This window comes from Papio anubis, chromosome 10, assembly GCF_008728515.1.
Source record: "Papio anubis isolate 15944 chromosome 10, Panubis1.0, whole genome shotgun sequence".
In the NCBI taxonomy this organism is placed as follows: Eukaryota; Metazoa; Chordata; class Mammalia; order Primates; family Cercopithecidae; genus Papio; species Papio anubis.
Window position 1 is genome coordinate 20,320,976 of NC_044985.1, and position 15,240 is coordinate 20,336,215.

Genomic DNA, 15,240 nt, shown 5'->3' on the forward strand with positions numbered 1-15,240 from the left:
CAGAGACAGCACTATAAATTCACCAGAATGGCTAAAATGACTGACAATATCAAGTGTTGACAAGAAGGTAGAACAACTCTCATTTACAGCAGGTGAAAACAGAAATTGACACAACTGTTTGGCAGAAAAACATGCATTAACCTATGACCCAACAATTCCACTCCTAAGTATATACTTGTAGAAATACAAACATATATACATATCATATGAACCCAAAGACATATACATCGCATAAGAACTAGGCCAGGCATCGTGGCTCATGTCTATAATCCCAGCACTTTGGGAGGCAGAGGCAGGCAGATCACTTGAGGTTGGGAGTTAGAGAACAAGCCTGACCAACATGAAGAAACCCCATCTCTACTAAAAATACAAAATATTAGCTGGGCATGGTGGCGCATGCCTGTAATCCCAGCTACTTGGGAGGTCGAGACAGAAGAATCACTTGAACCTGGGAGGCAGAGGTTGCACTGAGACAAGATTGCGTCACTGCACTTCAGCCTGGGCGACAGAGCGAGACTCCATCTCAAAAACAAAACAAAAACCAAAAAAACAACCAGCAACGAAACCGGACAGAAAATGAAATGGAAAAAAAGCCTACTTCCAGTACCAACAAAAATGATAAAATATCAAGAAATAAATTCAATAAGAAATGTCAAAAAACATATGAAGAAAAGTTTAAAACACTACTGAGTGAAACAAAAGACTTAAGTGGAAAGGTATTTGTGGTATTTGTGGCAATCAGAACTGTTCACAAATGTTTGCTCTTCTCATTCTGGGCACCTGGTAGGAAGGCATTTCTCTATCCACTTGAACTTAGGGTGGCCATGTTAATTTCTCTGGCGAATGAAACGTGAGTATGTGCCATTTCTGGATAGAAGGTGGAGAAAGCACGTGGTTCACCACCTTCTCTTCCCTGCTTTCTGTCATCATAAAAGCGTATGTCAAGATCAAGCCTTTATATCAGCCTGAATCTCTGAGTAACTTGACAAGGTGAGTCCCCTGATGACCTGATGGATGTGTAGCAAAGCAAAAAAATTGTTTTATGCAGCTGAGATTTTATAGTAGTACAACCTAACCTATTCTAAGTGCTATCCTATTGAATAGGAAAAATCATAAAGATGTTTTCAATTCTTCAAGTTAATATAAATTGAATGTTATACTGATAAAAAATACCAGGTTTTTCTTTAAAACAGAGCAAGCTGATTTCTAAGTTCCTAACAGCTGAAAGAAAACAATGCGCTGGAACTAGCCCTACATTTAAACTACAAAGTCCCATAGATTAAAACATCATGGTACCAATGTAAGAGGAGCTGATAAGACTCAATGAAACAGAATAGAAAGTCCAAAAGAAAATCCTAACACACACAAGAATATATAATTAAGGCATGCCGAACCAGTGTTAAAAAGATGGATTGTTCAATAAATGGTGATGGAACAACTAGAAAACTAGCTAGGAAAATAATGGGAGATTTTTTTATAATCTTAGAGAAAGGCCTTTCTAACAAAATAGTTTTTTTAATGGATAAAGATTATGAACATATAAAGAGACAGAAATAGCTCTTAAATATATGCAAAGATACTAAATTTCATTCAGAAAATATGTTTGTGTGTATAATTTATGTGCATATATTTTAATATCATGTGAATTTGCTATTTAAAGACTAATTTTAAAAAAAGAACAAAATAAAAATAAATTAGAGACTGCCCTAAGACACATATCAGTTTCATGAAACTCATTTCAGGATCTATCACAATGAAAAAAAAAGTACAAATGTTAGCATGGTTTTAGAAGGACCTTGTCCCAGGGTATCTGGCCTACCCAAATTCTGCACACCCTTCAGTAACTGGGTTTAAATGTCGGCCCCTCCCTGAGTCCTCTTCCTCCTAAAGTAATTCATCTCAGTACTCTGCTTGTGATGCTCTATTATATTCTCCCTCTCATTGGTTTTTTTTTTTTCTTTCCAACCTTTATTTTAGGTTCGGGGGTACACACACAGGTTTGTTACATAGGTAAACTGTGTCATGGGGATTTGGTATATAGATTATTTGATCACCCACTCTCTCTCATTTTTTACATGCTTAACTAAATACATGTCTCCTTTCCACCAGATTAGGAGCAATGGAAGGCAGGGGCTCTCATTCATTTTTTGTCCCCTACAGGTGTTCCCTAAATATTAGGTGAATCAAAAATATTAAATAACTTAGTGTGAAAGTACTTCGTCAACAGTAAAGTACCATATCAAAGAATTTGAAAATTTAGGGGAAAAATGTCAAAAAATTAACCTGTGGGATAAAAGTAGTGATTGAGGCCGGGCGCGGTGGCTCACGCCTGTAATCCCTGCACTTTGGGAGGCCGAGGCGGGCGGATCACGAGGTCAGGAGATCGAGACCATCCTGGCTAACAAGGTGAAACCCCGTCTCTACTAAAATACAAAAAATTAGCCGGGCGCGGTGGCGGGCGCCTGTAGTCCCAGCTACTTGGGAGGCTGAGGCAGGAGAATGGCGCGAACCCGGGAGGCGGAGCTTGCAGTGAGCCGAGATGGTGCCACTGCACTCCAGCCTGGGGGACAGAGTGAAGACTCCGCCTCAAAAAAAAAAAAAAAAAAAAAAAGTAGTGATTGAAGTCAGAACAGTGGTTACTTCAGGGGAAGAGGGCTAAGACTGAAAAGAGGCAGGGGGAACTTTCTGAAATTATGGAAATGTTTTGGATCTTGAGCTGCGTATTCATAAAGATGTATGTGAAAAAACTCATCATACTGTAAAAAAAAAAAAGCCAAACCCCCTTTTCAAAGAAAACCTTACACCAAACCTATTAATAAAACTCGGAAAAAGCAGGGCTGCTTTGGTTGAAGCGAAGATGGGACGCTTGATTGCCCTTTCGTACTACTCCCCTTTTACCCCATTAATACCCACTGACCTATCCTCGTGGAACACAGGGCTCAAAGAACAATCTAAAAATCAAACATTATACAAATGCAACCTAAGGAGGAGAGTTCCTCTGAGGCCAGGGGCTACATTATCTTATCTGTATTGCCAGCGCAGAGGCCTACTAGTACCTTGTGGGGTCTAAGTACATTTTTCCTGAATGAAAGGTATTAAATGGTAACTTATGTCTTTATGCACTCTATAACCTATGACGTGATCATCTCCGTCTAACAACTACACTCAAATGCTTAACAAGCTTTTTAAAGGGAAGAATTCCATGGTCCTGTGAGCACTCGACAGTTACAAAAAAATATATTTGCAGCAAATTCTAGTACGTCCCATACCAAAGATTAAAAACATGCCTACAAGGCAACAAATGTGTTTATCTCTGCTCTCATCATATCAAAGTGACTCTGATACCTCATCACAGCAGTGCATCCGAGCCATAGCTTCAGAGAGACGAATCATGCTCTCAAGCTGTCGCACTGTAATCCTCCACGAAGACTTGGTCACTCCAGAACCATCTCTCTGGCGGAGATGTTTATATTGTTCCACAATGAAGTCCTCTGACTCTTTGGAAATCTGTTTCAGATCATCATTCAAGTTAGAGAAACATTTCTATTTGATGAGAGCTACGGTAAACGTGAGTTTAAGAGCCTTTCAGGTGGAAACATTTAGGGAACTGAGAGGGTTGAAACTTGGAGAAGCCAGTGACAATAAATTACTATTGTAATGTCTTTCAAAAGAGACTAATAATAAGCAGGTTTGTGAATTCCATGTTACTAATTTTATGAACATAAAAAAAAAGCTTAGTATTTAAGCAAATGACCATTTCTAAAAGCTGCTTAACAAGCTGAAGCAATGGAACAAGACGTAATGTCTTTTACACCTCAGGATGTCAATGCTCATTAAACAAATTAATGCTCAGTATTTGAGGCTCAATTAATTAACTCATGCTGTCTTTGGAGGAAAAAAAAGCTGTTTCAATAAACTTTATATCTAAAGGATACTCAGCTTTTCAGAGCAAAGAATTCAGCATATTAAGGAAGCATGCCAAGGTTACACAGGGATCAGTATATCAGTATGCAGTCATGGAGAACAGATGCTCTTTTTTAAACAAGAATCACCCATAACCCTTAAATGATTAAATTTCTTCTGGGACAGTGACAGCCAACCACATGAATAATCAAGTCAAGATGATAAATGATCAATACCTAGTAACACCTTCCAGAAGTCAAGCTGGCCAACAGTGTAAAAATCTCAACCAGAATGAAATTTTTTTTTCCTTTTCATACCCTATTTTGGGAAAATGCCAAGCATTTGGGGGTTTATGTCCAGGTAAGAATCCTGGGTCCAGGATGGAGTCAGTCCAATACAATACATCAATCACTGTCAGTAATTTGTATTTATCATAATGGCCTAGAGGAATCCAATGTTTCCTTCAAAGAAAAATTCAACTATTGATTTAGGCACATAAACAATTTTAAGGTTCTTAGTAATGTTTGAAATAAAAGAATGTTCTAGATTATCCAGCTATCCAAAACTCTTCCGCCATAAAAATCTTATTACCACCAAACGAGTAATGGAATTATTCAGAATTTTTTTTAAAGTTCCCTTTCTCAGCCCTCTCTGAAAAAACAAATTGCTGTTCCAGGAAAAAAAAAAAAGTTGTAAAATTTAGGAACTAAAGTAGATGACAGGTTCAGTTAATTTCCATATAATACACTTATTTAAATTCCACTTCAATATACCCATTATACCTTATCCCAGTACAAAAGGGTAGGTTACCTTGGGTTTAAACTGTCTTGCAAAGAGAAGGTATCTTCTGATATCATCGAGGGAATAGACTCGATCAATTGATTCCTCAATTCTTGAATGCAAATCTACTATGCGCCTGGCAATGGCATAATCTGTAACCTAATTCAAAACAAGAAAATTACTTTGATAGTCACAGCACTATCTTCTCCAGACTATCCCAGGCAATAAGAAATGATTTATAGCCAAAAACAAGCTCTAAGATGCCACTTACAGAAGTATTAATGGGTACCAAGTTTCTGATGAAAGTTTGGGAACAGTTGGATTTAAAATCAAACTTTTAAATGTATACCATTGCCCCACTCTAAAACTATACCTGAAGGAATGCCTTTAAAAACAGTAGGGTAAAGCGCAGTGGCTCACACTTGTAATCCCAACACCTTGGGAGACTGATGTGAGAGGAGAGCTTGAGGCCAAGAGTTTGAGACCAGTCTGGGAAACAACGTGAGACCCTCCCTGTCTCTACAAAAAATAAAAAACAAAAAAATTAGCTGGGCATGGTAGTGCACATGTGTAATCCCAGCTACTCAGGTGGCTGAGGCAGGAGGATCACTTGAGCCCAGGAGGTTGAAGGTGCAGTGAAGCCATGATTGAACCACTGCACTCCGTCCTGGGCAACAGAGCAAGCATTGTCTCAAAAACAAAACAACAAAAATAGCAGAACTAACATTTATAGGGCCCTCAGTGTATGAACACTGTTGTCTTAAGCAGGTCTTAGAAGAATTAACTTATGCAATCCTCACAAAAACCTTATTAGGTAAATGATATTATCCCCATTTTATACATGGGCAAATTGAGGCCTAGAAGGTTAATTTATCCAAGGTCACAGTTAAGTAGTGGAGCCAGTATATGAATAGTCTAGCTTCAGAGACTGCTCTTAGCCACTAAATTTTGAAGCTATTCATCCCAGAATATGGGGGGAAAAAAAAAAAAAGACCCCAAAATATGCAACTTGGTCTGAAATGGTTCAGGGAAAAAGTGTGCAGATATATAGAGACAGTAAGTAATAAAGCAAACAGGGTAATGTTAATATGTGAATCAGGTAAAGGGTATATGGGTGTTCTATGCACTATTCCATTTCTTGCAACTTTTCTGTAAGTTTGAAATTATTTCTAATTACAAAGTGGTTTGGGCGGAATACAGTGGCTCATGCCTGTAATCCTAGTACTTTGAGAGGCCAAGGTTGGTGGACAGCTTGAGCTCAGGAGTTCAAGACCAGACTGGGCAACACGGCAAAACTCTGTCTCTACAAAAAATACAAAACTTAGCTGGGCATGGTGGCCTGCACCTGTAGCTGCTCAGGAGGCTTAGGTGGGAGGATGGCTTGAGCCCAGGAGGCAGAGGTTGCAGTGAACTGAGATCACGCCACTGCACTCTGGCCTGGACAACAGAGCCAGACCCTGTCTCAAAATAAATAACTAAAATAAAACAGGCTGGGTGCAGTGGCTCACGCCTGTAATCTCAGTACTTTGGGAGGCCGAGGCAGGGGGATCACCTGAGGTCAGGAGTTCGAGACCAGCCTGGCCAACATAGTGAAACCCCGTCTCTACTAAAAATACACAAATTAGCTGGGCATGGTGGTGCACACCTGTGATCCCAGCTACTCAGGAGGCTGAGGCAGGAGAATTACTTGAACCTGAGAGGCGGAGGTTGTAGTGGACTGAGACTGCAACACTGCACTCCAGACTGGTTAACAGAGTGAGGCTCCATCTCAAAAAAAAGAAAGAAAAGAAAAGAAAAGAAAGAAAGAGAGAGAGAGAGAAAGAAAGAAAGGAAGGAAAAGAAAAGAAAACAAAGAAAAGAAAAAAGAAAAGAAAAGAAAGGAAGAAAGAAAAGAAAAGAAAAAGAAAAAGAAAAAAGGCTTTTTGGCCAGGTACAGTGGCACGTGCCTATAATCCCAACACTTTGAGAAGCTGAGGTGGGTGGACTGGTTGAGCTCAGGAGTTAGAGGTCAGCCTGGGCAACATGGCAAAATCCTGTTTCTACAAAAAATTCAAAAGTTAGCCGGGCACAATGGTGCACACGTGTAGTCCCAGCTACTCGGGAGGCTGAGGTGGGAGGACTGCGTTAGCCCAGGAGGTTGAGGTTGCAGTGAGCCGCGATTGCACCACTGCAGGAAAGAGTAGGACTGTCTCAAAAACAAAACAAGCCGGGCGTGGTGGCTCACGCCTGTAATCCCAACACTTTGGGAGACTGAGGTGGGCGTTCGAGACCAGCCTGGCCAACATGGTGAAAACCCGTCTCTAGTAAAAATACACAAAATTAGCCGGGCGTGGTGGCACATGCCTGTAATCCCAGCTACCTGGGAGGCTGAGGCAGAAGAATCACTCAAACCCAGGAGACGGAGGTTGCAGTGAGCCAAGATCGTGCCACTGCACTCCAGCCTGGGCAACAGAGCAAGACTCTGTCCCAAAACAAAACAAAACTAAACAAAACAGTTTTTAAAAAATCTCGAATGTTTTAAAGGTTTATAACTTGATCTGCTACTAAAGCTACTTTAATGAATCATGTATGAAAATCAGACAACTCAATTATCTGGTGATTAAATATGTCTCTGTATTGTGAAGGGAAAAAAACTGAACCAAACCAAACCAAACCAGGTGTGATGCTGCAGGCCTATAATCTTGGCTACTCAGGAGGCTGAGGTGGTAAGGTAGTTTGAGGCCAAGAGTTCAAGACCAACACGGGTCTTGAACTTGCTGCTGTTGCTACAAAAAGATGAAAAAATTAATCAGGCGTGGTAGTACACACCTGTAGTCTCAGCTACTTGGGAGGCCGAGACAGGAGGATCACTGGAACCCAGGAGATTGCGGTTGCAATGAGCTAGGGTTGTGGCACTGCCTGGGTGACAGAGTAAGACTTCGTCTTTAAAAAACAAATAAATAAAAATCCAAGCCCTCCAAACACAAAATGGAAGGTTGTGTTTATTTAGATAATATTTAAAGTTCCACTGTAATAAAGAGTTGTGCATTGTACCCAATAAAATGTAGAACCTCCTTGCTCAGTGATTTAAAAAGTACGGCCTAAAATATTAGTTCCTACAAACTGTCATTTTATAGTTCTGTGGGTATCTGAGGTGCATTGTTAAATATTTAAGTACAAATAACTCTAATAATTAAACTAACATATCAGAATGCAAGTAAATCTACATTTTTTCACTCAATCTTAAAGGTAAGAAAAGAAGGTAAAATACATTCAGCAACTTGATAGGAAAAAATACGAAGATAAATGACTCATGATTTAACAAAAAAGAAGAAATTTCTTTGGCATCCCAGTTATTTTCAAGGTGACTGAAAAATAAAATAAAAGCTCAATCAACAAAACAAAAAATCATATAAAAATCTTAAGAGTTTGGTTGGGGCCCAGCACAGTGGCTCACACCTATAATCCCAACACTTTGGGAGGCTGAGGTAGGTGTGGATCACTGGAGGCCAGGAGTTCAAGACCAGCCTGACCAACATGGTGAGACCCTGTCTGTACTAAAAATATAAAAATTAGCCAGGCGTGGTGTTACATGCCTGTAATCCCAGCTACTTGGGAGGCTGTGACTCAAGAATCACTTGAACCTGGGAGGTGGAGGTTGCAGTAGGCCAAGACTGTGCCACTGCACTCCAGCCCAGTCTCCAGTGAGAGGCTGTTTAAAAAAAAAAAAAAAAAAAAGTGTGGTTGGAAGTTAACTGTAACTTGTTTCCTTTTGAGAAATAGTAACAAAACCTGAAAACTTAATATTAACACAATTAAGTGGAAGCGACAATTCAAATGACTTTATTTTGAGTTGCTTACTAAACCCTTTGCCCGATCCTGTGCCACCCTGAGGGAAATCAAAGGCTGGGGCACACACATGCACCAGCTGTGGAGCAGTATATCTTCCAGCCTTGTCTCACTCGATTACTCAAACTGGAAATAAAAAAGGAAGCTCATGGGGTTACCTCATTACATTCATCCACAAGGATAAAGAAGAGATCGAATCGGGACATGATGGGAGCTGACAAATTTATATTCTGTTTCAATGATTTTGATCTGTCATAGTGTCCACTGATTGGGTTTGCTGCTGCCAAAATGGACGTCCGGGCGTTCAGAGTAGCCTGACCACAAAAGAAAGAATCTTAACAGGTTTAAATAGACATCAGCCAATAAATATGTAACAAAATGTTCAATCTCACCCATAATTAACTAAACGTAAACCAAAATAATGATATCCTTTTTCACATAAACAGGAACTCCTATGTGATTTTGGTGGTGTGATGTGCACACTGTTGAAGACATCAATTTGTTAGAACTTTCTCTTATAGCCAAATATAAGAGGATGCTGTGTTCAAGGATGCTTACTACAACTTTGTTTGTAATACAAAACACTGAAAACGAACTAAATGTCACTCAACAGAAGTCTAAAGAACCAAGCTGTGGTATATACAATTGAATATGGGAAAGTAATAAAAAAACCAAAGTTGATCTATTATGTTCTGGCAAAAGATTGCCAAAATAAAATTATGAAGTTAAACCAGCAGGAATGAAACTGTTGGTATTATGCTTATTTATGTACAAAATATTCCTAAAAGGGGCACAAACTCAATAGATCCCTATTTTTCTTCCTCCTGAAATTCCTTTTTATCCATTAGATACTAGTAAGCATCTACTGTTGCTGGGAGTTGCAGGGAAAGAGTTGTCTTTTCAATTTACAATTGTGTACTGCTTAAAATCTACTTGAATCTGTGGCTTTTAAAGTTTAGATTCTCCCTAGTATTGGTTATACTATCATACTTATTTTCATTTAAATTATCTGTTAATATAAATAATTATATACATATATATAATCCATCTGTTGATCTCTGGTTATTTTTGTTATAATTGGAGCATGCTTCGTCAAAGAAAATGAAGCTTTGTTCATGGACATTTTCCTCTACTATCACAGCAATACATTTACACAGTACTCTAAACAACATTTATAGTTTGAATAAATAATTCTCAGGGCTGTATTTTCCATTTTAATGAACAGCATTACAAGTTGAAGTAATGAATTTTATCCAGGTGAACTTCTCTAGTACTACATTAATCAACAAGGCTATGGACAATGCAGTAGAACAGAAGTAGATACACATACCTTCACTCCTGCTTTAGTGATGGATATGGTCTGCTGTTCCATAGCTTCATGAATAGCAACTTGATCCCGCACGTCCATCTTATCAAATTCATCAATACAACACACACCCTGTAACCAAACAAACAAGCCTAAGAAGCTGTCTTTCAAGCTGGATGCATGGCTCACACCTATAATCCCAGCACTTTGGGAGGCCGAGGCAGGACGAATGCTTAATTAAGGCCAGGCATTTGAGGTTACGGTGAGCTATGATTGCCACTGTACTCCAAGTTGGGTGACAGAGTGAGACCCTGTCTCTTAAAAAAACCACAATGGCCAGGTGTGGTGGCTCACGCCTGTAATCCCAGCACTTTGGAAGGCTGAGGTGGGCGGATCATGAGGTCAGGAGTTCGAGACCAGCCTGGCCAACACGGGGAAACCCTGTTTTTACTGAAAATACAAAAATTAGCCAGGTATGGTGGCGTACACCTGTAATCCCAGCTACTCAGGAGGCTGAGGCAGGTGAATTGCTTGAACCCATGAGACAGAGGTTGCAGTAAGCCAAGATTGCACCACTGCACTCCAGCCTGGGCGACAGAGCAAGACTTCATCTCAAAAAAACAACAACAGTCTTTCAGATGGAAAATTACAAGTAAACTCACTAAGTCTGCTACCGCAGGGACTCTTCTATTCTCCAAACTAGTAGAAGATAGGTAAGTGAAGATTCTTAACTCCCTTTTCTAAGGAAGATAATTCAACAGATCCTAAAGCTACAAAGAATCATACAATTGACTTAAAACTAAGAGCATAACTAAAAATATACACTTATTGTACTTTCACTCAACATCAAAACCTTGTGTCAACTCCAGGATTGATTTTATACCTACAACTTGTACACATCTACTGATCTAAACTAGTCACAGCAAACACACATGCTCAGGACATGCTGATCAATTATCACAATTTCAAATTCTAGATGAAGAAAACTATGAATTATTTACTAAAGAATGTTGGGGTTTTCTGTTTTGTGTTTTTTGAGACAGTCTCGCTTTGTCGCCCAGGCTGGAGTACAGTGGCGCAATCTCGGCTCACTGAAGCCTCTACCTCCCGGGCTCAGTGATCCTCCCACCTCAGCCTCTTGAGTAACTGGGACCACAGGCACCCGCCACCATGCCCGGCTAATTTTTGTATTTTTAGTAGAGAACATGGGGTTTCGTCATGTTGGCCAGGCTGGTCTCAAACTCCTGACCTCAGGTGATCCACCCACCTCGGCCTCCCAAAGTACTGGGACTATAGGTGTGAGCCACCGCACCCAGCTGAGAATGCTATTTTTAAGGACATCTTTTTAACAGTAACTTATAGGCCTTTACTGATAGGGTAGGTGTATTCTGACTTCTTTATACTGAAGAGTGTAAAATGTTCTTACATTATCAGCCAACATCAAAGCTCCAGCCTCAATGACAAACTCATGAGATTCTTCATCTCTCACAACAGCTGCTGTTAAGCCAGCAGCACTGGACGCTTTGCCACTGGTGTAGACAGCTCTGGGGCTGAACTCCTCCACGTGCCTGTTCAAGGTTATCATACAAAGACTCATTAATACGTCACTATACAGCACCCTTCCCAGGAAAACCAGCGGAAGAGTTTAAATCGCTGAAAGAACATCTGAGAGTGGCATTAAGCTTAAGCAATTCATAAAGACACATGCACAGACTAAATGGGAAGGCTCATCTCCTTCGGCTTTTCTTCTTTTTTTTTTTTTTTTGAGACAGAGTCTTGCTCTGTCACCAAACGAGTGCAGTGTCACGATCTCAGCTAACTGCAACCTCCACCTCCCAGATTCAAGTGATTCTCATGCCTCAGCCTCCCAAGTAGCTGGGATTATAGGCATGCGCCATCACGCCTGGCTAATTTTTGTATTTTCAGAGTTAATACCTGATAAAAATATCAATTTTTTTAAAAAATTGAGACAGAGTCTTGCTCTGTCGCCCAGGCTGGAGTGCAGTGGTACGATCTCAGCTCACTGCAACCTTGCTACCTGGGTTCAAGCGATTCTCCTGCCTCAGCCTCCCGAGTTGCTGGGATTACAGGTGTGCGCCACTACGCCTGGCTAATTTTTGTATTTTTAGTAGAGATGGGGTTTCACCATGTTGGCCAGGCTGGTCTCGAACTCCCGACCTCAGGTGATCCGCCTACTTCGGCCTCCCGAAGTGCTGGGATTATAGACGTGAGCTACCACTCTAGCCTAAAACATCAATTTTATTTATTTATTTTTAAATTGTATTTATTTATTTATTTAGACGGAGTCTTGCTCTGTCCCCTAGGCTGGAGTGCAGTGGCGCAATCTTGGCTTACTTCAAGCTCCGCCTCGCAGGTTCATGTCATTCTCCTGCCTCAGCCTCCCAAGTAGCTGGGGCTACAGGCACCCGCCACCACACCTGGCTAATTTTTTTGTATTTTTAGTAGAGATGGGGTTTCACTGTGTTAGCCAGGATGGTCTTGATCTCCTGACCTCGTGATCCACCCATTTCAGCCTCCCAAAGTGCTGGTATTACAGGTGTGAGCCACCACGCCTGGCTAAAACATCAATTTTAAAAGCCTTTAATAGTAATAAATAGCAACAATCAACTATCAGAAGGTCTTGCAATTAAAAATAAAACAAAACTAGATGTGGGGCTTATTCCAGAAATGCAAGATTGGTTTAACATCTGAAAATCAATCAATATGCTAAATTAATAAAACTACATGACCACCAAAACAGATGTAGAAAAAGTATCTGACAAAATCCAACACCTTTCATTATAAAAACCAAACAAACTAGGAATAGAGAAGATTTTCCTAAGTCTAATAAAGGGCATCTATGAAAACCACAGATAACATCAAACTCAAAGGTGAAAGGCTGAATGTTTTGCCCCTATGATCAGGAACAAGACACGGATGTCTGCTCTTGCCACTTCTATTCAACGTTATACTGATGGCTCTAATCAAGGGCAATTAGGCAAGAAAAAAAGGCAGCCAGATTGGATACTCCAACTATCATTATACACAGATTTTATACATAAAAAATGCTACGGAATTCACTAAGACTGTCACATACCACATGATACTGTTACCAGAGGCAACACTGTAGTACATCTTTTTTTTTGGGCGGCGGGGGGAGAGAGAATGACAAGAAAAAAAACATCCTTTGTAACACAGGACTACTATCTTAAAATCTAAAACTCAGTTCGTGATATGTTCAAAAGAAATATTTACTCATAATACTTCAAACCAACTAAAAACGTTCAATATTCTAAAATGGTACTATGTTACAAATTTCCAAAACAAATAAAGAAAAGGCAGTTTGATGTAGCACGAAGTACACACGTTTTGCAGGCAACGGCAACTGTATCTGAATTTTAATATTCATGGCTCAGTGTCACCTTTCACCTACAAGAGAGTGGGCAAATTTCTTGTAGGCTTGGAGAGGTTGTGTCTCCCTGAAAAAAAGGTGGCCGGGCGCGGTGGCTCAAGCCTGTAATCCCAGCACTTTGGGAGGCGAAGGCAGGCGGATCATTAGGAGTCAGGAGATGAGGGGCCACATCCTAGCTAACACAGTGAAACCCTGTCTCTAAAAAATACAAAAAACTAGCGAGAGGCTGAGGTGGCCAGGCGCCTGTAGTCTAACTACTCGGGAGGCCAGGAGGCAGGAGAATGGGGCGTGAACCCAGGAGGTGGAGCTTGCAGTGAGCTGAGATGGCGCCCTGCCTCCAGCCTGGGCGGCAAATGAGACTCCGTCTCAAAAAAAAAAAAAAAGAAAAAGAAAAAGAAAAAAAAAGGGAATAATACACATGCCTGTCTGGGTGCTGCCAGAGTAAGACATAACACATACACAGCACCGAGAACATGGCAGGTGCTCAGAAACTGGTTGCTTTTATTTTGGGCCCTAAGTTTCTTAAAAGTTTGAAAGTAACCAAGTATTTATTACAGCTTCTAAAAATAGTCAAAAATAGTGTTCCCACTGACAAAGTTAACATAAAATATCTCATAGCATTCCCTTTAGAAAGTACATCCTATTTTAAAACCTAACAAATGTTTGTATTCTTAGTCTCAACAATCCTGTATCTAGCAATATACCCAGAGGAAACAAACAAAAAATGTACATAACATTATGATGTTCACTGCATCTATATCAATAATTATTATAATAAACTATCCTGTTAAATTTAACAGGGCTAAGGAAATGATTTTGTAAGTTATAATATACCAACAAAAGAAGACATCTGTGAAAATGAGAAACTCACGAGATTTTTCCATGCAAAAAGAAACATGGAAAAAATGTTTAGGGAAAATTAAAATTACAAGTATGTATAATATGATTTACAATAATGAAAATACATAATTCACATATTCAAACACTTTTGTACAAAGATATTATACAAAGACTAAAGAGTTCAATGTGAGATTGGTATTGCAGGCAATTTTTCCCTATTCTAAAAAATTGTAAAATGTTGCCATATCTTTATGAGAATTATATATTTAACATAGTCATAATTTACACTCCTAGTAAGGCCATGGTGACTGTATTCTTGGTAGCACAGCCAGCCTGGGAACTATGTACACTTTTTCCTGCTATACTATATCAGGCAAATGCTTACTTGAGAAATTGGCTCTTAGCTGTACTTGGGTCACCAACAATGCAAACATTTATGTCCCCTCGAAGAGAGGTCCCTTCTCCTGTTGTCTTTGGAACGCCACCAAAGAGCATCAGCAGGACACCCCGTTTTACTTCATCATTGCCTGAAATGAAAAGCTATAGATGAAAAACTAATTTTTCAACATGAAGTTAAACACTTTCAGAGGAAACAGTAAAGGCATGTTTACCAACCAAAAGGTAGAGTCAGCTAAAGCAAAGCATAAAACTGGAGTAATAATACCTGGCTTCTGATCTTGGTTCTTGCTCTGTGGACTTAGTCACCTAAACCACTGTTCTAATGTCTTCTCCTACACCACAGATGTCACTGTGCCAGTGCTCACTATCCTAAAAGCCAGAGCCTTTACTTGTCCATGAGTCCTACCTCCTACACAAAACCTTACCCAATGCCTTAGCCCTCAACGATCTCTCCTGATAAATGAACTATGTCCACCAGAGCCTACCACATTTGCTAGTCCTTTTTAATGCCAGTTCTTATAGTTCTGTCAAGAGTTTGAGGAAATGGTTCATAACACTTTTCTATCACCTACAGTGACCAGTACTGAATAAATATATGTTAACTGAATTCATGTGGATTAAATAAGATGCTGAATGCAATTTACAGCTGCTTAGTTCATAAATCCAGTAAGAAGGAAAAACAATTTTCTTAATAGCACACTGTGCTATTAAACATTTTTCTGTGGAATTATCTACTCTGTGAACTCCATCGACAAAGTGCTATGCAAATTTA

At 39.8% G+C, this 15,240-nt stretch overlaps 1 protein-coding gene across 1 annotated transcript in view; it reads right to left on the bottom strand.

The window, feature by feature from the left end:
• MCM6 (minichromosome maintenance complex component 6) overlaps positions 1-15,240 on the bottom strand; it is a 37,107-nt gene that overhangs the window by 8,479 nt on the left and 13,388 nt on the right. The window contains exons 8-13 of the mRNA XM_003909171.5: positions 14,455-14,596; positions 11,244-11,385; positions 9,842-9,949; positions 8,670-8,825; positions 4,714-4,842; positions 3,346-3,507 (exon numbers count right to left, since the gene is read on the bottom strand). Coding sequence (XP_003909220.2) covers positions 3,346-3,507; positions 4,714-4,842; positions 8,670-8,825; positions 9,842-9,949; positions 11,244-11,385; positions 14,455-14,596 — 839 coding nt within the window. The remainder of the gene's footprint in view (positions 1-3,345; positions 3,508-4,713; positions 4,843-8,669; positions 8,826-9,841; positions 9,950-11,243; positions 11,386-14,454; positions 14,597-15,240) is intronic.